The sequence below is a fragment of the Macaca fascicularis genome, chromosome 3, assembly GCF_037993035.2.
Source record: "Macaca fascicularis isolate 582-1 chromosome 3, T2T-MFA8v1.1".
Lineage (NCBI taxonomy): Eukaryota > Metazoa > Chordata > Mammalia > Primates > Cercopithecidae > Macaca > Macaca fascicularis.
Window position 1 is genome coordinate 37,524,621 of NC_088377.1, and position 27,575 is coordinate 37,552,195.

General features: G+C 48.0%; 1 protein-coding gene across 6 annotated transcripts in view; it reads left to right on the plus strand.

The window, feature by feature from the left end:
• The window catches only part of SDK1 (sidekick cell adhesion molecule 1), a 963,824-nt gene that overhangs the window by 691,123 nt on the left and 245,126 nt on the right, over positions 1-27,575 (plus strand). For all 6 annotated transcript variants that reach the window (XM_045387966.2, XM_065541579.1, XM_015447042.3 and 3 more), the window contains exons 15-17: positions 18,700-18,847; positions 19,836-19,976; positions 26,736-26,917. In XM_045387966.2, coding sequence (XP_045243901.2) covers positions 18,700-18,847; positions 19,836-19,976; positions 26,736-26,917 — 471 coding nt within the window. The remainder of the gene's footprint in view (positions 1-18,699; positions 18,848-19,835; positions 19,977-26,735; positions 26,918-27,575) is intronic.

Sequence of the window (27,575 nt, forward strand, 5' to 3'; positions counted from 1 at the left end):
CCTGGGGCTTGAACTGAGCCTGCATCCATGTACGGGACTCAAGGTGCATCTCTGGATGGAAGATACACATGGCCCTCTGCAGGCATCCCAGGGTTTGCCTCTCTGGGAAGTTTGATGGTTCTCCTGTCCCAGGTGCCTGTTTAGTAAGCCTGGGGCTCAGAGAAGGGCAGTAGTGTCCTAGGGCCTGGGTCAAGGTACCCACCTGGTGGATTGAGGAGAGCAGAGGGTCAGGTGGCAGATGAGGGAAGCCTGGGGGATCCCTGCATTGAGAGAGTGCAGGGATTCCTGATGGCTTGACAGTGGGGACCCCATGACCAGGCTGAGAATTCTGTTGAATAATGAAAGCATTTGGCCCACTCTCTAAAATCCTTATCAATTATGATCAAGAATGATCTTTCTCTGAGATTATTATGATCCCGTGGAGGGAGACTGTCAGGTAAGAATTGTGAAAGACGTTGCAGTGTGCCATAAAAAGGATTGCTGGGTGTCTCATCTAGCACCCTTCAGGGTTATCTGATTCGACAGGGATCCACGCTTTCCATGTCTTTGGGCTACTCATCTTTGTAAATTGTAGAAATCTTATAGTAATGCACTTTGAGTAATGCAAATTTCTTTTCCAAAGAAATGCAAATAAATGCAAATTTTATCCTGTAGTATATAACTGGCTATTGCTCTGCAGATCCTGACCAGTTTTGCATCTATTTATAAATTTATTTTAGCACTATCACTATGTTGTGTGCTGTTTGCTTTCTCTTTTGATACAGTTGAAGCATCTTACTGGTTCCCTCATAAATTAATGACTTAACTAAAATCTTTGATACATGTTGATTCTATCTTTGTATTAGAGCCATTATTTTGCCGTCTTAAAAATTTATTCTTTAGCATGAGTGAGTCGGCATTGCACAGTGTTAGAAATGCAGATATTTGTTTAATGCAACAGTTGCCACCAGTTTCCATGGTAACCTTGATATTTGGGAGGGGCCATTGTAGTTCTCAAACTGAGCCTACAGGTGTTTTCCATGGGCTGGACAAAGGCGTCCCATGGCTGAAACAGAAGAATGGTGGCCTTTTACCAGTTATCAAGAGAAATTCAGTCTTTTTCTTACGATTTTTTTTCAACCTTAACACCTGCTGTTTTGTGTCTTGTGGTAAATGCTTGCAGGTAACAAACTTACTTATATTAAAAACTCAGAATCCTTCATTCTACTCAGTCCTACAGTTAGTTTTTTAATAGGATGAGTGTTCATAATTGGGATTTCGTATTATACCTTGTAATATTTAAATTTAATTAAAATGTAAATACATTTGTATTTTTTATTATTCAAGTTATGCATGCTGATTAATAAAAAATTTAGAAATACCTTAAAGCACAAAGAATAAAAATGATCACTACAGTCCCATATATGTTGAAAGCCAGCCGGCACCCAAGCCCTTGGTCCCTCCCCCAGCCCTTCCTCTAGGACTCGGCTCCCTGTTTATTCCCTCTCTGTGTTCTGTGTTCAAAGCTCTCCCTCTCTCCTGGCTTCTTCTGCCTCGAAGGACTGAGCTCTGCTTATTACCTGCACCTCCTTACTTCTCACTTGTTCTGTCTACTCTTCTCTCCTGAAGCCATATTGTCATTGTTCTAAAGGACAGAGCCAGTGAGCTCCACGGAGTCCACTTCCCCTCAGCTTCTCTGCAAGCGATGCTCCTGATCACTCCTCCCACGCAGACCTCTTTGTTCCCAGGACTTGGCTTACGTCCTTCTCTTCATTCTTCCTTCTTATTCTCTCCTCTCCGTCCATTTTCTCTGACTCATTGAAGACTCTATTTCCCCTCCTGCCCCTAAAAAGTTGGCATTCCCCACTTTGTCTCACTCATATACTGGTCGTCTTAACACACAGGCTTTTCCTAGGGATCTCATGTTTGTCCATGGTTCACCTTTGACCCACACACCTTAAGTCCCTAATGTGTGTTTCCAACCTAGACCTCTCTGCTGAGCCTCAGATTCTTGTAACCAGATGTCTTCCAGACATCTACACCTCCACGTCCCAGGGGCTTAGCAGACTCCAACTCTAAAAGAGGACTCATCATCTGGCCCCGAAGTTGTTCCTCTTCCGAGTTAGAGATAATGTCAAGGCTGGGCGCAGAGGCTTACACCTGTGTTCTCAACACTTTGGGAGGCTGAGTCAGGAGGATCACTTGAGGCCAGGAGTTTGAGACCAGCCTGGGCAACATAGCAAGACCCCATATCTAAAAAAAAAAAAAAAAAAAAGAATTAAAAAATTAGCCAGGTGTGGTGGCTCATGCCTGTAATCCCAGCTACTCGGGAGGCTAAGGTGGGAGGATCACTTCAACCCAGGAGTTGAAGGCTGCAGTGAGCCGCGATTGCACCAAGGCACTCCAGCCTGGGAGACAGAGTGTGACTTCATCTAAAAAAAAAAAAAAGAGGGAGAGAGAAAAACATAATGTAATTCTTGACTCCTTCACCATTAATTCTCCCCAACAAATAAATTAATAAATTTTGTGGGGTTTACCTCACGCATTTTTATCAAATCCACTGCCCTGCCCTTCTTCATTCCTGCTACTGCTGACCCTAACTGGCTGTTGCCCATCATTGTAATCCATAGGTCTGGGATCCTCAAATCTATCCTCCCTTGAGCCACCAGAGCGAGCTCAGTAATGCAGGAACCTGACCGAGTGATTTCCCCTGCCTGAAGCTTTCCAGAGGATCTTCAGAGGACCGACCACTGGGGCTGGGCGGGAAGGCTTCCCTGCACCTGCTGGTACTGCAGCCATGGCCCAAAGCCTCATCCCCAGCCCATGTCCTCCCTAGGTTGCCAGCCCTACTTCCGTATAGAGGTTCTCATTCCTTGAAGAGGGGATTCAAGGCTTCTTAGCACGGTAGCAGCACTGTTTACTGTCTGACCACCCCCTGCCTCTTTGATTTATCTCCAGCCGCTCACCACTCTGCTTTTCTTGCTTCAGCAACAAGGCATTGTTCCAGATTCTCTGGGGATACCAGATACTCAGTGCCACCACACCTTTGCTCACAGACTCTGGGAATTCTCACCCTGATCCTGCCCCCTCTGCCTTTGCCTGGTCAGCTCCTACTCAGCGTCTCCTTTTAGGCGTTTCCTCTGGTCTCAAGTCTCAAGGTGCTACCCCATCTCCTCCCCTAGGAGTGTCATACCCATCCCCTACCCTGGGAGCACCATTCCCATCCCCTCGGGGGCGCCGTCCTCATCTCTTCCTCTACTTGCATCGTCCCCATCCCCTCCCCTGGGGGTGCTGACCCCAACGCCTCTCTCCTGAATTGACTCAGCAGTGCTGAATCAACCAATTGACAAACAACCTTTAGGGCACCAGCAAAGGCAAGACGGCAACACTAATGCAAATATCTAGAAGGAAATCATTTGAATCATCTTTCTACTCCAGCTGTGCAAAGATATCCTCCTGTGTCTTCATTCAGAAGGTTGAGGCTTCTGAGTTTCAGGTCTTCCGAGGGTGGTTTTAGTTTGTATTTCGACTGCTAGTATTCTTGAACCCATTCTGCCAAGTCGGTTGGCTTTGTGCACTTTCTCTGCTATGATCTGTTCATTTTCTTTAACCTATTTATCTATCCAAGGCCTTAGGAATTTTTTTCTGTCATTTGTGACAAGGATTTTTTTTCAGTTTGCTTTTACCATTAATTTTTGTACATTACTTTTTGACATACAAAAGTGTTTGATTTTTATGCAGTTAAATCTATTGATATTTTCCCTTTTCACTTCATTACTTTTGTGTTTGGCTATTTTGACACTCTCAAGCCTAAAATGAGTATTCTTATAGGTTTTTGCCTTGTTTATAAAGGTTTAATTTTTAACATATTTAACTCTAATTTTTCTGGAATTTAGGTGTGTTATATACTCCAACATATGACTCCTCCTTTCTTTAAAATGATCCATTTTCCCAACATGATTTATTGAATAATCCATTTATTTATGGTGTTTCCTTCTTTGTATATTCAGAGGACCTGTTTATATAAAAGTCTGCTTGTGGATTATTTAGTTCCATTGATTCATTATCTCTTTTTCTGCCAGTTTTATAGTATTTTAATTGCTTCCAAAATGTGTTTTAATAACTGATAAAGCAACTCTCTTCAACTTTTCAGAATTTTGTTATTACTTGTCATCATTTATTCTTCCAGAAAAAACTGAAATTATTTTGTTTCAAAAGTAGTCCCATTGAATTTTTAATCATGTTAAACCTATGAATTGTTTTATGAGAAGTGACTTCTAAGTAATTCTGTTTTTCCATCCAGAAAATAATTTGCGTCCCTATTTATTCAGCTGTTTAGTGAGGTTTGCAAGTTTATACCCATAGGCTGTATACTTTTTTGTCAAGGTTGTCCTGAGATTTTGTCTCGTTGCTCCTGTAAATAGCAATTTTTCCCCATTTCATCTTCTAATTAGTTATTGTAGGAACATAGGAAAACTACTGATGTTTCGGTATTTTTTTTTCCATTCAGTCATATTCTGTATTCCTTTATTATTCTAATGATTTTTCCATTGCTCTTCTTTGCTTTCAAGGTAGACAATCATATCTTTTCCAAATAATAAAAATGTATTTTTTTTTCCTATCTTACTGTGTTGGTCGGAATAATTTTAAATAATTGGCATAGTAATGTCTCTTGTGTTTTTCCTTATCTCAGTGGAATGTCTACTAGGATTTTACTGTTATGTGTGATATTGATTGTTTTTTGTTGAGATATAATTTGTATGTAACAAAATGCAGAGACCTTAAAGGAGTTTTGACAAATATATACAGCCATATAGCCCACACCTCAAACAAAATACAAGTCAATTACAACATGCCAGAAAGTTCTGTGTGGCCCTTTCTCGTCAGTCTAACCCCTTCTTCTGACTTCTGTCACCATAGATTAGGTTTGCCTGTTTTTGAACTTATAGGAAGTTGTTACAGGATCTTTGGGGTGTCACTTTTCTAGCCGGAATCCTCTGTGGCTGGTGGCGCTTTTGTCCGAGTTCTCATCCTGTATCCAGGAAGAATGAGGTTCACAGACAAATGGAGGGTGAGGAAGATAAAGAGGAGCTTTACTGAGTGTCAGGAGAGCCCAGAGGAGCCCCGCAGTGGGTGGCTGCTCTCTGTAGGCAGGTCGTCCCGTCGTCTGTGCAGTTCTCAGCAGAGAGGAGGTCTGGAGTGGGTGGCTCCTCTGCTGGCAGCTCATCCCAACGAGTGTTCAGCTCTCAGCAGAGAGAAGGCCCTGGAGAGGGTAGTAGCTTCTCTCTGCGGCTAGTCGTCCCAGCGTCTGCAGCTCTCAGCAGAGAGAAGGCCCTGGAGAGGTTGTTCCGATGTCTGCAGCTCCCAGCAGAGGGTAGCTCCTCCTTACAGCTGGTCCTCTTGTCTGCTCAGCTCTGACTGAGCCCAGGGTTTTTATGGTCTTCACGGGGGAGGAAGTGCATGCCGATTGGTCAATGGACGATCATGAGTGGGCCCGGAAAAGGCACCAGAAGTTCCCACTCCAGCCAGGGGGACTGGCATCCCTGCCCTTAGCCTCCAGGCCCTCAGTGGCCCAAAGGTGGGACCTCACCGGAGACCCGCCTTCTTCTGCCCAGGAGTCTGTCTGCTTCTTGCTGCCATTTATGGCACTCATGCTCGCCCTGACTTTGCTCCCAGATCAGAGGGGGCGCCAACAGCAGAGAGAAGCCAGGCAGTGAGAGCAGGCATTTCCAAGCCTGCAAAGGCAGGGGGGTCTTCCTGGGCCCCCCAAGAGTGCAAGAATGCCTGAATCTGCAGCCGCGGGTTTTGGCAGCTGCAGCTGTGCCCAAGAGGGCAGGGATCCTGGCTGCTCCCAGCCCCCAAGAACACAAGGAGGCTTGGATCTGTAGCCGTGACTTGGGCAGGGCTCCTGCCTGCTCCATGGAGGGGGAGGCCCAGGTCTGCAGCCACAGTTTGGGAAGCTGCAGAGGCACCCAGGGAGCTCCTGCCCCAACTCGTAAGGGGCAGAGCTTCCACTTGTCCCCGGCTCCTATCAGCTCCTTGGAGCGAGCAGCCCCGGCAGTGCCTCCCTGCAACAGCTGGCGTGATGGTAGCAGCAGGCTGTCCAGAGCAGCTGGCTGCTGCCATCAAAATGAACATGATATTGACTGGAATGAGCAGTTTTTGTTTATCATGTAATACATTCCTTCCATTCCCACTTCTTAGGATTTTTAAAAAATTGTGTAGGGAAATGTTTTATTTCTAAGCAAATTATTCTTAAAATCACAAAATATTACATTTAGAAATACCCCCTACATTTATGTAAGAGAATTCATTCAGTATATGAATACGCTTCAGGCTCTTGGGAATTCATGCATTCCCAAGGCCCTGCCCCCCGTTCAGGTTTCAGAGCTGAGGCTCTGAGGGACGTGGTCTTCATCTATGACTCTAGGTTCCCAAGTCTCAAACCTGGAATAATGTACTTTTCCTTAACTCAGAAAGAAGCACTGTTTTCTATGAATTAGGGGTTAATCCCATGTTTTCTAATCTTCATGTTTTCTAACAACGTGCAGGAGGAACAACACTTCCATATCTCCCGCATCACTCACTGTCTTCCACCTGGAGTTCCACGCAGTCGGCATCTCCGCTGCCTAGGGAGTGCTGGTTTCTCTGGATGAACGTGGGAGCTTCCTTTTCCAAGGGTCCCATCCATGTGTCCCTTTATGCCTTGGAAGCCGGGAAACCCAAAGCTAACCTGAGTGTCTAACTGAAGTACCTCAGTCATTCCAACTGCTTAGAACATCTCTTTGCATTCTTCTCCTTTATGAGTTTGATTTTGTTTTTGTTTATGTCATTGTGTCACCCAATTTTATGCAGATTTTCACTTTAGAAGATCCTTAAGCTCTCTTTAAAAATAGGAGATACCTCTCTCCAAACACACACGCACACTCACACGCACACACGCACACATGCACACACACACGTATCATGTAACCATACTTTAAGGGCAGGCTCATGTGAAACGAGCCATCGACCTTCTTCCTCTCCTTTATTTTCTCTCTCCCCATTCCCTTGGGTACAGAGCACAGTCACTTCAGGCAAGTCTGCAAATCCTGTATCCACTCCCTCCTGACAGCGTTAGACACCAGGAGGTACCAGGAAGAGCGTGAGGTCCATTTTGGAGGCAAAGAACACTCACAAAATTAAATCACAAATCCAAGAACATATGAGGGGGCGTTGGGTAGTATGTGATTGCTTGCCAGGAAAGTGAAACTGAGAATCAGGACCCTCAAGGAAAGGGGGTTCCCTGTGGGCAGGTGTGGGCATGGAGGCCCTTGGAGGTGGGCCTTGAGCAGAATGTTGGAACGGGCAGTATTCCGATGCCCTGGTGCCTCGGGGGTGCTGGTGGCCAAGGACTCCGAGGCTTGAATGCAGGGCAGCAAAATGAGAGTTCAGGAAATTTCCCAGTAAGAGAATTAGTAAGAGCAGAAGGATCTTTGAGCAGGAGAAGCTGGAGGCTGAAATGGACTACTTTTTTAAAAACCATTTTCTAAATAATAATGTATTTTTAAGTACAAAGTAACACATGCCCGTTGAAGCTGGAGAACTAGTAGACGATGTACAAAGGAAGAGTTCTTATCTCCCCCCCACCATAAGGGAGCACTGCTAGCAGCCTCGGGTGCATCATTCCTCACTGAAAAGGGACACCTGCGAGGGACAGAGAGGGACCAAATGATGCCAGACCCGAGTCTTGTACAACAAAGAGCTGCACAAAGCCGGGAGCTAGGGAAGGTGGTGTGAAAGCAAGTTTTTAGCGAGATTAACCTGGCAGTGGCCTACAGGGAGCTGTGTGTGAGGCTCAGAGAGTGGAGGGGAGCAGGAGGCTAAGGGCCTGGAGCAGGAAGGTGGCCATTTCTGAATTGCTGATGGGGTTTCCCTGGGAAGGAGGGGGCCCAAGATGGCCTAGAGCCCCAGGCCTGGACCTGGAAGCAGGAGGTCCACTGAGGAAACCGGTCTGGGAAGAGCATCTGTGAGCTTGACTGGAGCATGCTGAGGCTGAGATGATGTTCTGGGGTTCAGGTTGCAGTATCTTCTGGACAGCTTGTGCCTCCTCCACCATGGAACGTTCTGGTGCCCACAGCAGCCTGCTGCTTTTCTGTGCCTCTCTGCCTCTGCTTTCTGAAGCACAGTTTGGTTTTGTCAGCTGCTGGGCCAAGACTAGCTTTTGGAGCACGTTCTCCGAGGCCCAGTGCCTCTCCCAAGCCCCTCCCCAGTGTCTTTGTGGGAGGGGTTCTTCCTCCACAAAGAGAATCTCTGAGCTGTGTGGCTGGGTTGGTTCTTTCTCTGCCACGGGTGCCTTTTCATGTAGGGAACCCGTCAGCCGTCTCCATGCCGCTCTCCATGAAAGCTGCTCCTGGCTGTCACCGTACAATCTGTTCAACATCTCCATCCCCTGTTGCTATTATGGACTTAAAAGCTGATGGGCTTTGTGCTGTTTTGCTTGCCAAAATGGCAAAGAGACTTTGTTCTTCATGCTTCAAATCATTTTAATGCTGTCTTTGAAACACACCTCACACAGGCGTTTTCTAATGGCCTCAGACTTGTTGGGGAGTATTTCATATTTTAGCTTGTCTTTCTTTGGGCTTTTGCATATTAACCCTCGCATGCATAGCATTTGTCCCCATTTTAATAAATGCATATCTGGGGAGACAGAACCTGTCACAGGTATTTATAAAGAGGGGACAATGACTGTGTTGGGGGCCCAGAGGGGGCTGAGGTCTGCTTCTCAGTTCACTTGCTGTCCTCACGCAAGATGAGGTGGGGGTCAGAGAGCCCAGGGTGGCTCCCACATCCTTGGTTGGTCCTCACCTTCTGGAATCCTCTGGCCCAGGCTGTCCCACAGGATGGCGTAACTTCCTGCGCAGGAGTGCCTGTGGTGACCGCACGGTGCAGAATACAGCATGGCTCCCATAGCTTGAGCTCCAGGAGGCCGGGCCAGCTTCCATCCGGAGAGGGCCCCCTGTTCCCCCCACTGTCTGCCAGCCATCTCCAGCTTGTCGCAGGGTTTGCCACCGTCGGGATAGGTCTTCCACCCAAGGTCAAGTTCCCCAAGCTTCTGGTTGTGTCCAGTCACCATTTCCAACCTCCTGCCCCTTCTCTGGAGGGAATGGCTTCTCCAGCACATGGGCTGACACCTCCCAATGAGCGTATGTCTCCCCTTGGGTCCAGGCCAAAGTCTGGCCTCGCTGGGCCACCTTTGGTGTCTTGACCTGAGGCTCTGGATGTGAGCAGTCTACGGCCTCAAAGCCTGTTCTGGGATCATTTTGGCTGCATCCCTTAGCTGGGGGTCTCATGTATTTCTAAATGTCTCAGCTCTTTCGTTCTTAACTTTTTAAGGCAAAAACTTGGTGCATTTTAATCGTGACCTTGCAGACCTTTATGGTTTCTCTAAAGACATATACAACAGAGAAGGCCTTCCCAAAGGGAAGGATATCAAAATGTATCCTGTTCACTCTTTGGTGTTTTGTTTTAAGTAGAAAATATCCATCTACTTCCTACTCTTTCTTCCCCCTGTTCTATGAAGTCTTTGTCTGGCCTAAGCCTCTTTCTTTCTCAAGCATCCTTAGTGGTTTATCCCTGTCACTCCTGTGGCCTCCATCTTCTCTTCTAGGGTTGCCATGAACAGGTCTGTTTCACAATGTTCTTTTCAAATTGTGTTTTTCTTAGTTGTGTTTCATGCCTCAATAGAGTCACATTCATCTGGGGGCCCTCGCAGTCCCCTTGCAGGAGTACAGTCTGTTCCACAAATGTATTTAGCAGCTTAAGCTTGGAATTCTACAGTGCCACTAAAAAATATGTTCCTTTTGTCATTGTAAGAGTTTTTAACTAGAATCCTGTAGAAAATGCTTTGTGTAACCTTTGCATAACTAGTTATTATCTATGCTTCTCTCTTAATGCCCAGATGAGCTCTGACTAGACCAAGAGAAACTTTTTTCGTAGCCCTGGCTGTGCCCGTCTCTGAGCCCAGGCTCCAGCCTGGAGGGGTGCGTGGCTCAGAGTGGGAGTGGGTTCTGAAGTCTCGCCCCAAGCAGTTTAACTGCATGGAGGCTGAAATTCTTTGTTGTCTGGGCTTTCAAAAACTGTGTTGTTTCTGTTCATGTGACGACAGTAATTTGAGGGCACTTTAACATAGAGGAGGAAATGTCATTCCTTCCACCAAACTAATCTCAGTAACTCACTGAGCTGAACACCAAGATATAGGTCGGAGTCTCCAAAAACGTGAAAGTAATTACCCAAAGCACTGAACAACGATAAGAATGGTTTAAAAAACAAGAACTGCAGTAGGGACCTATGCTTGTTTCATTTCAGTTCCTTCCCATACTCTTTATTTTCCAAAATTTTTAGGTGAACTTGTATTATTCTTTGTGGTATATATAATGTACATACATAAACAAGTACATATACACACAAAATATACATAAAATTTGCCATTTTTATCACTTTTATGATGGAAAAAATGTGGTCTGGGAGATGGATATCTGGTTCTCAGGGGTGGATCCAGGTTTTGTTGTGTAATTTTGTAGCTCTTGTTAAGAAAAATAATACAACATTGAAAGAGCCTCTGCTAGGACCCAGGGAGGGCCCAATGCGATGGGAGCAAAGAGCTCCAGGTCACTCTGTGCATCCCTCTTCTGGAGTTGGCATGAGCCTCCTTCCTGGAGGGCACTGGGCACTGCTGTTTGCAACTCATGGAGCCCCAGCCCTTTGCTGCTGCTCTACCCCATGGACATCAGGCCCCCCAACACTGAGGAGTTCAGCATGAGCCGTGTCTGGGACACCTCATCCTTCATCCTCCAGGCTCTAGCCTCAGGAGGAATCCCAGTGGCTTTAACCTCAGCTCTCTGACAGCCCTCACTCTTGTGTGCCTGGGCACACGCGTGTGGACACACACATACGGATCTGCTCTTCTCATGCGAAACACATGACCTTCCACTGCAGGGTCCACACAGGGCCTCCTAACCCGCCACTCCCCTGCCTGGCTCCGGACCAACCATTCATGATAGGTCTTTATTTTTTCTTACTAAACTTTGTATTTTAGAGCAGTTTGGAGTGTACAGAATTGTTGCAAAGATGGACCCCTCACCCAGCTTCCCCCGTGACACTAGTGTGGTGCCTTTGTCACAGTCAGTGAGCGCACAGTGACACCTTGTTATTCCCTGCAGTCACTGCCCCCTTCCGAGCTCCGCAGTCTCTCCCTGATGATGTCTTTCCCGCTCTGCTGCAGGATCCCATCCAGGATCTGTTTTGTAGAACGTCACTTAATCAGGATTTGTCTGATGTTCTTCTCGTAGCTAGACCGGGGTTGTGGGGCTTTGGGAAGAAGACCAGGGAGGTAAAGTGCCATTCTCATCACATCAGGTCAAGGGTGGACCCTGTCAACATGACTCATCACTGCCGATACTTGATAGACCTTCCAGACATGGGGAATTTAACCTGATCTCTGCCTAGGGCTAGACTCTCAGCAGCACCTGTCTTGAGTGTGCAGTGCCACCCTAAGGAATGCAGCCTGCTTATACTCGGTGTCTAGAGAGACAGTCTGTTGTGGTGGAGGGGAGCCTCTGATTTAGCATGAAGCCTCCTCTCTCAGCTCCATGGCGGGGGCCCTCGTGGGCATTGCTCCAAGACAAGCTCATCTTCTCCTTCATCTCTGTGACCAAGCCCTTAACTTCCCAGCTTCAAATCCTAGGCAACCGTGAGACGTGGAGTTTGCACAAGGAACATTAATGGTGAGTGGAGAGACCCTGAGCCTTCACTCCATCCGTTTATCATGTGGAAATGAAGATCAGCGTATCCCCTCCAAGGTTACTGTGAAGGTTGACCATGGAGACACACAGGCATCAACAGTAGCTCCAACGGAGTGGGTGCTTTTGTTCCACAAACATATGTTGAGCTCCTACTGTGTGTCAGGCACTCTTCTAGTTGCTGAGGACCAAACAGGGAATAAAACAGATCCCAAGGGAGCTTAGCCAGTGGATAATTCTTTAAATGGATCACCATGATTATTATAAGCTAAAATATATTTCAGGAGATACAATATGCAGACTGTTGTAGCGAAAACAGTAGTAGAATTCGAATTAGAAAAATAATAAATTTGCACCTAATTTTTCCACTTAACTGTAACCTGGGGGAACTATCCTTGTTTTAATGAAAGCATGTTCATTCTCATTCATATAAAAATGCAAAGTAAAGCATCAACCAAATTACATTTTTCACCCACCAGTAGACAATGACAATAGTTATAAAACGCTCCATGCTGGCAATGCCGTGACAAAAATAGTCACTTTCTAAGAACTTTTTATTATTAAAAGTACTAAATACACACAAAAATACAGCTCCAACAACCAATAACATTTTAACCACATGTATTTCATCTGTTCCTCACTTTTCTTTTGCTAGAGTGTTTTAAAGGAAATTCCAGAAATTATGTCATTTCATCCCTAAGTGATCAGTAAGCAGCTCAGAAAGTTGATTACACCTAACAAAATTAATAGTAGTCATTAACATCACCTGCTATTCACTCTATATTTAACTTTTCTAAGTGTCTAAAAAGAAAGGTCTTTTTACACTTGAATCAGAGTCCAAACAAGGTCCATCCATCGCACTGGTTGTTTTGTGTCTCAGTGTCTCTTCATCCACAAAACCCCCGCCTACCTCCCCACTTCCTGCCTGGGCAGAGGCCATGACAGTTGTCCTATAGAAGGCCTCAGGTCTTAGATTAGGATTCTGGTGATTCTGGTGTTTAATTGGTTCCTGCACCTTCTTTTTTTTTTTTTTTTTTTGAGTCTTGCTCTGTCACCAGGCTGGAGTGCAGTGGCGCGATCTCGGCTCACTGCAACCTCCACCTCCCGGGTTCAAGTGATTCTCCTGCCTCAGCCTCCCGAGTAGCTGGGACTACAGGTGCACGTCACCACGCCTGGCTCATTTTTGTATTTTTAGTAGAGACAGGGTTTTACCATGTTGGCCAGGATGGTCTTTATCTCTTGACCTCATGATCTGCCTGCCTCGGCCTCCCAAAATACTGGGATTACTGTACCTTCTTTACTGCCTGGAGGCTGGATCTGAGCTGCCTTCAGTTTCTGGATGGTTTCTTTTCTTACATGAGAGTGTGTGTGCGTGTGTGAATACTTCTTGGGTATCAGCGGTACTTCCTGCTGCATAACCCAAGGAGGCACATGACACCAGCTGCTCCACTTCTGGTGATGTTGAGATGGAGCCACTCTAAGTAGCCGCCACCTGTGAAGTTCGGCAGAAGTTATTTAAACTTTCCTGAGTCTTGGTTTCCCAGAGTGAAAAAGAGGTGTGAGACCTCCTCCCCAAGCGGGTTTCTGTGGCTACAGCCCTGAAAGCACTTCCAGGCTGCAAACTGCCATGGAAATGTTAGGTATTAATAATATGACGATGCGTTTGGCAATTAAGGAAAATCTTCCTGCTGGGCGTGGTGGTTCACTCCTATAATCTCAACACTTTGGGAGGCCAAGGCAGACAGATTGCTTGAGTCCAGGAGCTCAAGATAAGCATGAGCAACATGGCGAAATCCCGTCTGTACAAAAAATACAAAAATTAGCCAAGGCATGGTGGCACGCACCTGTGGTCCCAGCCTGCGGGATGGGATGTGCTGTGGCGGTAGGGGTGGAGTGGAACATGACTGAGGCGGGGGGATCGTTTGAACCCAGGAGGCGGAGATTGCAGTGAGCCGAGATCACGCCACTGCACTCCAGCCTGGGTGACAAAGCGGGACCCTGTCTCAAAAAAGACAAGAAAAGAAAAAAAAATCTTCTTTCAAAAAACATGTTCCTTCTTCAGACACCTTTAATTGAGAAAATGGGAATGATCTTTTTTATTGGAAAAAGCTTTGAGTACATTTTCAAAGATTGGAAACCACCAGCTTTTTAACCAACAGCTAAAGTGGAGTCGTGATTCTTTCCTCACGATTCTGGGCCTTACCACTGAGAAAACCAAAGTGTAGTGATACCTTCTGTAGAATGGAGCCTGGCTGGGGATGTGTAAAATCCCTCAGTCTTCTAGATCAGAGAGTCCCTGAAGGGGAAGAAAAAAGGTATTAAACTTTTTTGGGATGGTTTCCTTTATCAAAAGGCTCTTCTGCCCCCCAGACTCCAAGAGAAGCATCCCATGGCCCTCTTCTATGAGGACTGGTTGCGGGAGGACCCTTTTAAAGGGATGTTCCTTATTGATTGTCAGGAACAGACTTGCTATTTAAATTTTAACAGTTCTCAGCAAGCTTGCAATTCCAGAGCTGGTGAATGAGCACATCCTTCCCAAACCAAGGTTTTTTTTGTTTTTTTTTTTGTTTTTTTTTTTTACAAATCAGGGTGCCCAGAGATGGATCGGGTTCGTTTGTATTAGTTTTCACTTTAATCTCTCTTCCTGCCAAACCTTTTATCTTCTAGTGGAAGAGGAAAAAGAATAAATAAAGAATCCTGTCGTTGCAGCAGGACTGAGCAGAGCCCGGAGGTGCAGAGGAAATTAATAGGCCCTGTTGTCAAATCAAACCGGGCAGCAGACTCTGGACCCTGAGGCTGAGGCTCTGGACTTTCAGGAGCTGTTTACACTTGAGTGAAAAAACAGCCAGGATCAGGCAGGGTCAGGCTGGTGGGATGGGGCCGAGGGCAGGAAGACGGCGTCTCCAGCCTTGCTCTGCCTCTCCCTCGGTCTGATTAATCGCTTCAGTCACCTGGTTACAACAGTTGTCCTCTTGACTGTCTCTGTCTGAAACGACGTTTGTTCACTGTGCCTGACAGAGCAGGTGAATGGCTCACTTCTAGACACTGTGATGTCTGAAGGAAGAAAGGGGTGGAAGAAGACCTTTACTGAGTCCAGTGTCAGTCAAGCTTCCTGCGGGAAAAGATGGCGTTCCTGAGTGAGAGCAATCAAGGAGGAAGTTGTAGAAGGGGAATGCTTGCAGAGGTGCAAGTAGAGGGGAGCTGTTGCCTGGGGCTGGTAGCCTCAGAGCGGGTTTCACTTGTAGGTCAAAGAGCCTAAGGCAGTTGCAGAACCCCAGAAGGAGAGATTGTGTAGGGCCACCGCTTGGAAAAGAGGAGGACCCTTTTGATGAAGGACCCAGGTGGCCCCAGGCAGCCTTCCAGTGAGCGGGGAGGAAGAGCCTTAAATTTGCTCCCCTTGTCTATGGGAAGCCTAAGGGCAGGATCCCTTAGGGCAGAGCTGGGTAGGGAGGGTGGAGCTTGGATCTAGGGAGAGGGAGGTACCCTGGGCCAAGCTTACAGCTAGATGCTTTCAATGTATGTTATTTCATACTCGGGAGCGTCTTGGGGATTATATGTTATCCCCCATCTTTTCATCATTTGTATTGATTGATTGATTGATTGATTGAGATGGAGTTTCGCTCTCGTCGCCCAGGCTGGAGTGCAGTGGTGCGATCCTAGCTCACTGCAACTTCTGCCTCTCAGGTTTAAGCAGTTCTCTGCCCCAGCCTCCCGAGTAGCTGGGATTACAGGCACCCGCCACCAGGCCCAGGTACATTTTTGTATTTTTAGTAGAGATAGGGTTTCACCATCTTGGCCAGGCTGGTCTTGAACTCCTGACCTCGTGATCCACCCGCCTTGGCCTCCCAGAGTGCAGGGATTACAGGCATAAACACACATTAAGAAAACACCATGTTCACCATTTCTAAGTGCACAGTTCAGTGGCATTAAACATGTTCACACTGTTTTACCACTGTCACCACCATCCTTCTCTAGAGCTCTTTTCATGTTGCAAAACTTCTGCCTCACTAAACAATAACTCCCCATTTCTCCTTACCCTACTCCTCCTACTTTCTGTCTCTGTGAATTTAACTGTTCTAGATGTCTCATACAAGTGGAATCATATAGCATTCATCTTTTTGTGACTTATTTCACATCATATACTGTGCTCAAGGTTCATCCATGTTCTGGCATTTGTCCTAATTTCCTTCATTTAAAAAGCTGAATAGTAGCCATTGTATGGGCAGATCGCATTCTGTTTACCCATTCATCCATCGGTGGGCAGTTGGGTTTGCTAGCAATAATGCTCAAAATCCTAAGGAAATTGAACACTCGAACAAAGGATTCTTAGCAAAGCAATTTTACTTCTGCGCAGAGGGGTGCCTCCTTGGCCGGTCGCCATGAGAGCACACCTGAACAAAAGGCACGAGAGCCTTTATTCCTGACGCAAGTCCTGCCCCTGTACCCTTTCCCCGTTGGCTGGGGCCGGGTTGTACAATCTAAACTAATCCCGGTTGGCTAAACTTTTGCTTTTTTTAGATAAGGTGGGCACGTGAAAGAAAGCGGAGAGGAAAGGGGAAGGGGGGTCTGTAATGAGCTAGAAAGTGAGTCCTCTTTGCAAATAAGGAAAGGAATGTGAGCTGGTACTGATAATGCCTGGTACTGTGGCATCTAACAAAGGCAAAAAGGAAAAAAAGGGAAAAGGCAGCGGGGTGGAGGGTACTATAAATTAAAGAATAAAAGATTGATCGAGTTCTTTGAAGAGAAACCTCATCATATCCTACAGGTTGCTTCTACCTTTTGGCTACTGTGAATAAGGCTACTGTGAACACAGGTGTGCACATATCTCTTCGAACCCCTCCTTTCAGTTCCTTTGGGTGTATACTCCGAAGCAGAATTGCTGGATTATATGGTAATTCTGTCTGAATTTTTTTGAGGAGCCACCATACTGTTTTCTGTAGCAGCTACCCCACTTTACATTTGCAACAACAGTGCAATGGAGTGGAATTTCTCCACATCCTTCCCAACACCTGTTATTTTCTGTTTGTGTGTGTGTGTGTTTTTAGTAATAGCCACCCTAGTGGGTGTTAGATGCAATATCATTGCGGTTCTGATTTGTCCACTGTTTTCACAGAAGTTCAAACAAAACTGAACACCCTTAAGTGAGAGAGCTCATTGTCAGCTGTGGTCTCCATGCTTCTTTCTTCTACATACCAGTTCTCTTCAGAATGAGAACGGAATTTCCATGGAAGCTGGACTTGGCACGAAGGGGCCCTGCCTTCTACCAACCGAGTCCGGTTGCCCTGATACTGGGAAAGACCTTTCGTCCTCCACATTGACAAACAGCTGTTTTCCGTAAGGGAGACTGCTTGGCAAACCAGATCACCACGAGCTGCGTGGTGCCAGTGGAAGGATTTCAGGCTCCCAGAGTGAAAAGGGAAGTTGCTGTGAGTTCTTCCATAGGTAACTGGGAATGCACACATTTTGTTTTTAAAGAAGACACACAGAGAGGGGGATCCTCATCAGCTGCCCATTATCCATGTCACTGGAAATCAAAAGCCAGGAACACTGAAATGCCCAGCTGGTGGCGAAGACTGCATTCCCAGAAACCCATTTTTGGAAGCAGATTTATTTGAAATAATTAAAAAGATTCCATCTTCCTAGCCAACTGGCTTCATGCTTCAGAGCAGCTTAACTTTGTGTTAAGGAATCCAGTGAGCAGATTCTGAATTAGTGATAGACATCTCTGTGTGAGGCCACTGAAGTTGCCTTTGAGAGTCTCATTTTCATTTTGGAGCAATTTATGGCCACTGCTTGTGATGGGTAAGGAGCTGGAGTGCATTTCTGATGAGCTCGCAGGCGCGGACTCGCGAATCCCCACGGTTCGGGCTGTAGGTTTTTGGAGTAGCGGCTGGGATTTTATGTGTGAATGTTGACATGCAGCTGGTACTGTCTGCAGGCTCCGCCTAGCCCAGCACCGTGGTAGAAGGCGTGCGCCACCTCTTTCTGACCATCTCTAACGGGGTGAAAGGGACCTTAGCACCACTTCAGGTCAGCAAGACAGCTCGATTTCCAAAAGAGTTTCCCCCACCCAGGTCTTACTTCACTAATAACTTGAAAATTCAGTTCAGGCATCATCGCAATTCAGAATGGAAACCGACAGCGGATGCTGGAAGTCACTGCCAAGACCTTGTTCATTCCAAGGCATCACTCTACAAAATGATTGGGCTGAAAAGCATGTTTAAACTCTGCAAAAAAAAAAAAAAAAAGAAGTACACACACACAAGGGTGTAGGATCTCCAGCAGAACCTTCAGAAGCCTTGCCGGCGAGAGCGCATTTGGCTGGTAGAGTCACTCTTGCACACCTGCTGGAAAGCTGGGTGGGAAGATATTCTAAACTCGCTGTGAATTTCATTACGTCTCTCTCCAGCCAAAGCCACTCAGGGGTGTGGTGGCGTAATGGGTCTGCCACGCAGATGGGCTGCGAAATACACAGCCCATCTGTCTTTATCGTGCTCATTTCCTCTTTTATTAAAATGTTAATGAATATAGTTTTTATTTATCATTCAGTGACATGTGCAGCATCCTTTTCTGGGAGACAAATCTGCAATCTGCCTAACCACGTGAGCCGACAGAGAACTTTCTCCCCTTACATACCGAACACAGGAATTAGGGACGTTTTGGTTCCTTTTAAACCGCCACATGCAGGTTGCACAAAATAATCCCTTTGCTCATTGATGGCGGCATGGCGGGGGGGGGGAGTTTCCTTTCTGGCTTGCAGATTACTAGCCACATGACTGCAGCCTCCGTTTCCACACCTGCTCAATGGGATAAGTATTCCTTCTCCTAGTGCTGTCCTGCTAAGCAAATGAGATGTTCCCTGAGAAGGCCTTGGCATTCACCTCTTATTATTCAGACATGCACTTCTGTGGGCTTGAATTCGTTTTCTTCATTCTTTCAGACTCTCCGTGGAAAGTGCATCTGTCAAATGTTGGCCCCGAGATGACAGGCGTCACCGTGAGCGGCCTGACTCCGGCTCGCACCTATCAATTCCGGGTGTGCGCAGTGAACGAAGTGGGCAGGGGCCAGTACAGCGCTGAGACAAGCAGGTGCGTGAATCCCGCCCCAGGTGGGGGCGCGGAACAGCCAGGGGCCTGAATGCCAAACAGAAGCATCACAATAGGTGGTGGAATTGATCACAGCAACCCACTGGCCTCCCTCAGGGAGACCGCCCAAAACATGAGCAGAAAAGCCTGTCACAAAGAGGGAAACACCGTCCCACGCAGGCTTAGCTGGGCCTTCCTTCGTTGCTGTGAGGCAGGTTTCTTGGATTTTTCCTGTGGCGACCTGGCTGTGCCTACATAAATCGCTCCTGACAGCACAGCCCTCTGTACACAGGAAATTAAGAGCTTACATGTTTTCCATGTCCTTTGCCCACCCCACTGCCGGGTGGAAGCTGGTGCCATAGTCTTAACAAGTCAACACCCAGCGTGCTGTAAGGGAAGCCAAAGACTCCTCTGTCTCTGCCGAGGCTTTGCGTTCCTGAGCGGTCTTCGTGCTCTCCCATCCCTGTGAGGGCCGCCTCTGAAAAAATCTCACTCGGAGGTGACATGGGAAAATGGCTTCATGACATTTCAGCACGCCCTCCCCAACCAACCTGAGCTTTCAGTGGGCTTGACTTGTAGAACAGCTGAGCTCTAAATCCATTTTTCCCCCAAAACGTGGGAGTTTGATATGAGAAATATTGAAAGAGCCGAAGAAAACAGTTTGGGAGGAGTCTGAGACGGCGGGCCCAGGAGCGGATACGTTCAGGTTTACAGTCTTTCTAAAGGGCTGAGGTGCTGGCGCTACTCACACAGAACAAAGTCACCTCTGCACCTTCCTCGCTGCTTGGTTAACTGATTTTCTGTTATGTTGATTTGTGGTAACTGTTTCTCATGTCCTTTCGGTTTCGTGGGCTGTGAGTTTTGCTTTTCTTGAAACCCGATTCTCGTGAGTAGTCAGGCTCAAGATTCAGCAAGATAGATGAAATGCAAAGGGGCCCCCCCTTGTTTCTAGTACTCATCTCTCTTGTTCCTACCCGTCTTTTATGTTTAGGTTGATGCTACCTGAAGAACCACCCAGTGCTCCCCCGAAAAATATAGTGGCCAGTGGGCGGACCAATCAATCCATTATGGTCCAGTGGCAGCCGCCCCCAGAAACAGAGCACAACGGGGTGTTGCGTGGTTACATCCTCAGGCAAGTACCCCGTGATTGACCATCTTTAGGCCGCCATTAGAGCTGAGCGTCGATTTCACGGAGGGTTGCAAACTCTAATGTCTGTAAGAGCCAAACAGGAACCAAAGGAGGCAGACCAGGTGTGAGATGTTAGGGAGTGGTGGAGACTGTGGCAAACTGGAATGCACAGACCAGCGTGGGCAGCCTTACAGAGACGTTCTGTGCATATTCGACCATAAATGGCACACACAAAACTGGTGTCGGGGTAGCATTTTGGCAGGAGAATGGAGGGAGTATTAGGGGTTAGAAGCAAGGTATAATATTCATTGTGCTTTTTTTTGAGATGGAGTTTCACTCTTGTCACCCAGGCTGGAGTGCAGTGGCACGATCTTGGCTCACTGAAACCTCTGCCTCCCGGGTTCAAGCGATTCTCCTGCCTCAGCCTCCCGAGTAGCTGGGATTACAGGCATGTGCCACCACACCTGGCTAATTTTTGTATTTTTAGTAGAGACAGCGTTTCACCATGTTGACCAAGCTGGTCTCAAACTCCTGACCTGAGGTGATCTGTCCCTCTCAGCCTCCCAAAGTGCTGGGATTACAGGCATGAACCACCGCATCTGGCCTCATTGTGAGTCTTTTGATTCCATTTAAGTTTTCAACCAAGGGCATGTGTTGTTCAATACAGTAATTTTAAATTAAGAATAATTAATTTGATGTAGTTATTAGCCAGTTGTCACCATGCTGGTGTGTTGTTCACTAATGCCAGATCTTCTAGTATTTCCAGAAATTAAAAAAATCTAGCTTTGTACCTGAAACCTCACAACTTTTAGATGTTGGGAATGAAATCAATATATTTGGAAACAAAGGGCAGGGCTAACGCACACTTCTGCGGGCCAGATGTGGCTGAAGGGTAGCCAGGGTGCTATCTTTGCTTTATAAAGGACAGTTAGGCTTCTAGAATTGTTGGGAACACTGTATCTGAACTTGTCTGTGTTTGAGAAAAGAAACCTCCTTTGCCAAAACTGCTAATTTTAAAATTGCCCTGAACATGATATTCGCAGTGGTCTGTTGACACAAGTAAAAGAAAAAGTAAAGCAGAATTGCATGATAATTATTAAATCTCTTCTAATAGATTGCAGCACTGTGGACAGATTTGTTAATTTTGCCAGTGTTACTGGGGCAAGAACAGTGGGTATCCCCTTATTCCCTTCCTGGGCTTGTTCCAAGTGTCTGATCAGTAAATAGTGGCTAACAAAGGTCATCAGCAGACAGATTTAATTTCTTAGATAAATGAGAAATTGGGAAATGCTGCGTCTTCAGCTTCATTATCCTTGTGTATGAAGGGCAACACCTTCCGTGTGTGTGTGTGTGTGTGTGTGTGTGTGTGTGTGTGTGTAGTCATCCATTCATCATTTAATATGTGTTTTTCTATATGCCTGGAATATTTGCCTGTCAAAATCAATTTGCCGTTGTTTTCAAGTTTTTCCTCCAGTGTTGAGATTCTCTTCTAAATGTAAGCCAGACGGTGACCCACCTGAAGTGGTTTAAATGGGCTATCCCCAGGGGTACACAAAGAGCTCCAATCAATAGCAAGGTCTCTTTTGTCTCGAGGCTCCAACTGTCCTTCCTCATTTCAAAGAAGGGGGAAGAGGAACTTGCAGTTCTGTCCCCTCGGGGTAAGGGCCGTGGGCTCTAGTTCCTGTTGATCCCCTGGGACAGTTCCTAATTGCCTGACCTCCTCCGCTCCAGAAAATAGCCCCGTGTCCCCGCCGCCTGCCTGCGGCCGAGGGCTCCTGTGGCACTGCTGCTCTTGCTTCTGCCTTAGCCATTCCTTCTTGTTCTGCACCCATCCACTAATGAGAATAATTGGCTGCCCTCTCTACCCAGTTGCACAGGCTTGTCATTCCTCTGTCTCTGCCTTTCTTCAGCACGTGCAGAAAGAGTTTCCTTAGGCTGAAGCTGTCAAGTAATGACTTTAAAAGTCATCCCACACAACCAGGCCCAGGGCACAGAGTTTAATAATAAAATCTCTCTGATGTTACGAGGCCACGTCAGGGACTGCACGTTTCTCTATTTTGCGGGATTACTACCGTTAAAAGGATTTTCTGTGATGGGGTCAGTAGAGTTGGGTGCTGGGGATGAGGGCATCTTCTGTATTTGCAGGAGCTTAAATCCCAAAAGCCCTAAGATGAGGGTGTGCACTACCCTAGGCCTGTGAATATCAAAGTTTTCAGAAATTAAAGAGCCATGCCAAAATGAATTAGCTTAGAAACATTTCCGCATAATCCTCCGGTCTGCACATCAGCTCTCTGTTTGCGAGTGTGTATCCTCCAGGGCACAGCCTCTGTGTCAGATCCGAGGCACAATGCAAGGAAAGCAAAGAGAAATAAATCACTTCCGTGGCTCCAGCCATAAGAAGTAGTTAGGATGCGTGTGCAGTAATAAAATATTTATAATAATAGGCAGGGTGTTTCTTTGAGAGGAGCATAGGGGTTATGTCCTTTAAAAACATTCTCCTGTTTATTTCTGTATAAAAAATCATCTTGTTCTGGCTGAGATGGTCTCCTGGGCAACATATCCTACCAGCAAGAGGAGGCTGCCCTGCACTTCCGTTATTAATTGTGACCTTCTTACACATCCTGTGACTATTACAAAAGCACTCGGAGCCACTGGTCAGAATGGGCCAACATGCCTGTTCCGGAGGGGAGCACAGGCTCTTCGGAAGATGTGAATTCTGCAGTTTGTTTTTCACAGTGGTATAAAGAGTGGTCCCGGAGAAGATGGGTGGCTCATGCAGGTGTAGTTCCTTATAACTCACAGTTATCTCTTCCATACTTCTCAGTAGAAGAGCAGTGTTTAAAAATATATATATATTTAGGGAGTGCTTTACACCTTCACATCTCTTGTACATTCAGTGTCTCCTTTGACTCTTGCAACAAGCATGGAAATGCTACCGTCATTCCCACCTTAAAGAGGTGGAAACCAAGGCTCGGAGAAGTTTGGAATTTTCCCAACACCACCCAGCTCCTGAGTGGTTGTTGAGCCAAGTCTTCCAATGCTGGTTCCTCGGCTCTTCCCTGGACTGTGCATTGTGTAGCGTTGGGTCCACACGAGGGATCCTTCTCAAGGGCCATCCTCGTTCTGTCATAGTGATTACAGACGGTGCTTGGGGCCACCATGCCCAGGCTACTCAGGTGCATGGTGTGGGCACGGAGCCAGTTTCTACCTTTTCCCAAATGGCTGTCTCAGTCCCATTTGTTCCAAGAGTTCATCTCTTGTAGATGGTGAATGTAAGTGGAAATGCCTGTCACACAGGTGAATCCATGCCAAGCCTTTCTCCCACTGGCCCACTGCCTTGAGGACCATCGTGCTATGTCGGCGACCTGAACACCCCCTGGGAATTGCACGTGTACTTGCTTGGTGCAGATCGTTCAGTAAAGGAGTCAGAGGTGGACACATTATGAAGCCAAAACGTGGTTTGATAACTTGACTTTCATTTTTGCCCATCACAGAATAAGGCCGTCCTGTCCCTGAGTCTCCCACCAGGCAAGCCCAGGGCCACTTGCTCCTTTCAGGCAAGAGACAGAAGGCAGCCCGGTACCTTCTTGCTATTCAAGGGCCGTCTGCTTTTGATCATTTGTTTTCTATCAAACAGGCCCCACCGAGTGCACATGGTCGGCAGCAAGAGGGAATGAGAGGATGCTCTCGGAAACTCCTGATTTTCAAGCCGTCCTTCTCTTGGGAAAGTTATTTTACATTTTAGGGCCTGAATTTCTGGGTTTCTTCTCTGCTTCGATGTCAGCAGCCTTACTGATGTTCCGGTCCACGCGTGTCGTCTCGGCTCCTTCCCCTTCGTGCTCAGGTGCCCTGCCCCCATGGGACCAAATAGGTGATGGACATGGAAACTGCAGAGCCACCGAGCTCAGAGATCAGCATCCTGCAGGAGCCTGAAGATTTCCACACGCCGTGAAAAGCCAGCAGATTTGCTGCCACTCAAGTGTGGGACTGTGAGGCAGGAGCCACTTCTGGGATAGAAATCAGAGGCTCTTGGAAGATGCAGGATGACAGGGCAGTCACTCCTACTGGGTTTACGCAGGGGTGCTGATCCAGGAAGGCTCAGTAAATTACCTGAGTCAGTTCAGTGCATTAACTTCTATAGACCAAATCATGGAGAAATGTTTGCAATCAAAATAATACGATGACAGATCTTCTCACAGTACACACAACAGTTTCCTAATTTATACATCCTAAGTCCTGAGTTGTGTATATTGTCTTCTCTTTTATAAGCACTACTTGAAATTTCCACCTTTCGTACACTCAGAACATAGTACCTAAGCGCCCACAGAGGTCTTCTACAAAGCAGTTTGTCATACTCAGCACTGCACTGGTATTTTAGAAGTTTCAACACCTTTTCAATGCCGCTTATTCCAGTTCTGGGATGCACTTGGACAAACCCGCAATTCCTAAATGGAACTCTGTCCCTGGAGACCACGAGACGGTGTGCCGCCCGCTTCTGGAGCTCTGTCCCTGCAGACCACGAGACCGTGCGCCCCCCGGTTCTGGAGCTCTGTCCCTGGAGATCACGAGACCCTGTGCCGCCCGCTTCTGGAGCTCTGTCCCTGGAGACCATGAGACCGTGTGCCACCCGGTTCCAGAGCTCTGTCCCTGGAGACCATGAGACCCTGTGCCTCCCACTTCTGAGGCTCTGTCCCTGCAGACCACGAGACCGTGTGCCTCCCGCTTCTGGAGCTCTGTCCCTGGAGACCACAAGACTGTGTGCCGCCCGCTTCTGGAGCTCTGTCCCTGCAGACCATGAGACCGTGTGCCACCCGGTTCTGGAGCTGTGTCCCTGGAGACCACGAGACCGTGTGCCGCCCGGTTCTGGAGCTGTGTCCCTGGAGACCATGACACCGTGTGCCGCCCGGTTCTGGAGCTCTGTCCCTGGAGACCACGAGACCGTGTGCCGCCCGGTTCTGGAGCTCTGTCCCTGGAGACCACGAGACTGTGTGCCGCCCGCTTCCGGAGCTCTGTCCCTGGAGACCACGAGACCGTGTGCTGCTGCTTCCGGAGCTCTGTCCCTGGAGACCACAAGACCGTGTGCCGCCCGGTTCTGGAGCTCTGTCCCTGGAGACCACGAGACCGTGTGCTGCCGCTTCTGGAGCTCTGTCCCTGGAAACCACGAGATGGTGTGCTGCCGCTTCTGGAGCTCTGTCCCTGGAAACCACGAGATGGTGTGCTGCCGCTTCTGGAACTCTGTCCCTGGAGACCACGAGACCCTGTGCCTCCCGCTTCTGGAGCTCTGTCCCTGCAGACCACGAGACCGTGTGCCTCCCGCTTCTGGAGCTCTGTCCCTGGAGACCATGAGACGGTGTGCTGCCGCTTCTGGAGCTCTGTCCCTGGAGACCACGAGACCGTGTGCTGCCACTTCTGGAGCGCTGTCCCTGGAGACCACGAGACCGTGTGCTGCCCGCTTCTGGAGCTCTGTCCCTGGAGACCACGAGACCGTGTGCCGCCCGCTTCCGGAGCTCTGTCCCTGGAGACCACGAGACCGTGTGCCGCCCGCTTCGGGAGCTCCGTCCCTGGAGACCACGAGACGGTGTGCTGCCGCTTCTGGAGCTCCGTCCCTGGAGACCACGAGACGGTGTGCCGCCCGCTTCTGGAGCTCCGTCCCTGGAGACCACGAGACGGTGTGCCGCCCGCTTCTGGAGCTCCGTCCCTGGAGACCACGAGACGGTGTGCCGCCCGCTTCTGGAGCTCCGTCCCTGGAGACCACGAGACGGTGTGCCGCCCGCTTCTGGAGCTCCGTCCCTGGAGACCACGAGACCGTGTGCCGCCCGGTTCTGGAGCTCTGTCCCTGGAGACCACGAGACCGTGTGCCGCCCGGTTCTGGAGCTCTGTCCCTGGAGACCACGAGACCGTGTGCCGCCCGCTTCCGGAGCTCTGTCCCTGGAGACCACGAGACCGTGTGCTGCTGCTTCCGGAGCTCTGTCCCTGGAGACCACAAGACCGTGTGCCGCCCGGTTCTGGAGCTCTGTCCCTGGAGACCACGAGACCGTGTGCTGCCGCTTCTGGAGCTCTGTCCCTGGAAACCACGAGATGGTGTGCTGCCGCTTCTGGAGCTCTGTCCCTGGAAACCACGAGATGGTGTGCTGCCGCTTCTGGAACTCTGTCCCTGGAGACCACGAGACCCTGTGCCTCCCGCTTCTGGAGCTCTGTCCCTGCAGACCACGAGACCGTGTGCCTCCCGCTTCTGGAGCTCTGTCCCTGGAGACCACAAGACCGTGTGCCGCCCGGTTCTGGAGCTCTGTCCCTGCAGACCATGAGACCGTGTGCCGCCCGGTTCTGAAGCTCTGTCCCTGGAGACCACGAGACCGTGTGCCGCCCGGTTCTGGAAGTCTCCCCACGTTCAGACTGACAAGGGGAAAGTGTTTCTCAAACTGATTTACAGCAACTCCCCGACGGAAATCATGTCTGGAATTTTTGGTCCTAAGTCACTGTAGTCCCTAGACGAGTTACATGTAAAAAGCTGTAATTTTTTCTTAACCATAATGTAGTTGAAATGTCAGTTCCATTTTGCCTTGAGCTTATAATTACTGTGAGATTAGAGCACGCTTTTCAAAATCATTGAGTTAGGAAATAGTATTGTTTAGGGCTGACCTCTCAGCTCTGCTCTTGTTTATTTACTTCCATTTCCCCGTCACCCTGCGGAATAACCGCGGGTAAACACACTTCCCGGGTTCGGTTATTTCCTGATGGTGATGGGCTTCCTTCGTGGCACAGGTACCGCCTGGCTGGCCTTCCCGGAGAGTACCAGCAGCGGAACATCACCAGCCCGGAGGTGAACTACTGCCTGGTGACAGACCTGATCATCTGGACACAGTATGAGATACAGGTGGCAGCGTACAACGGGGCCGGCCTGGGCGTCTTCAGCAGAGCCGTGACCGAATACACCTTGCAGGGAGGTAAGCTTGTCTCCAAAACCACGAGGTGGCGGGATCTTTGCTGGGGAATGGGATTTGCAACGTTTGATTGGAGTATGTTAGAAAGAAAAACAGAGAATTCAGTCCCCTAGGGAGCGTTTACAAGAAAATTCATCACATATTTAATGGGATCTCTCTAACTATTCCTCAACGAAAGCAGAACTGTAGACGGGAGACAAATGCTATTCCAACTGCTTTTTCAGGGACTCAGGAGTTTCTGTACATGCCCTTTAGTGGGTGCATCTAGTCTTGAAAAGCCTGTGGAACTAGATTGTTCTAAATGGATTGATTGTAGATTTTCGAAGGAAAGTTGGCTGTGGAGTTCTGTGTGACACTGTGAGCATTTTTCAAAGAGCACGGTGATGATTCACAGTTTTATTTTTAACAATGGAACATGATTATTGATCATCGGATTTGCAACTTGCTACTTTCTTTGGTTGCCCTTTCCAGTTACACAAGCAAACAATCTACTAGGTCAATAAAAACCGCCCCCACCCCTGGAAAAAATGACCAGATATAAACGTCATAAAGCAGTGGTTCTTAAATACACGTGGTGAGGCCCGGGCGTGGCATGGCAGGCCTTCCACAGCATCTGGTTCCTCCGCTGTTTTCTGAAGGATTCAGATCTCAGCCCCAGGAG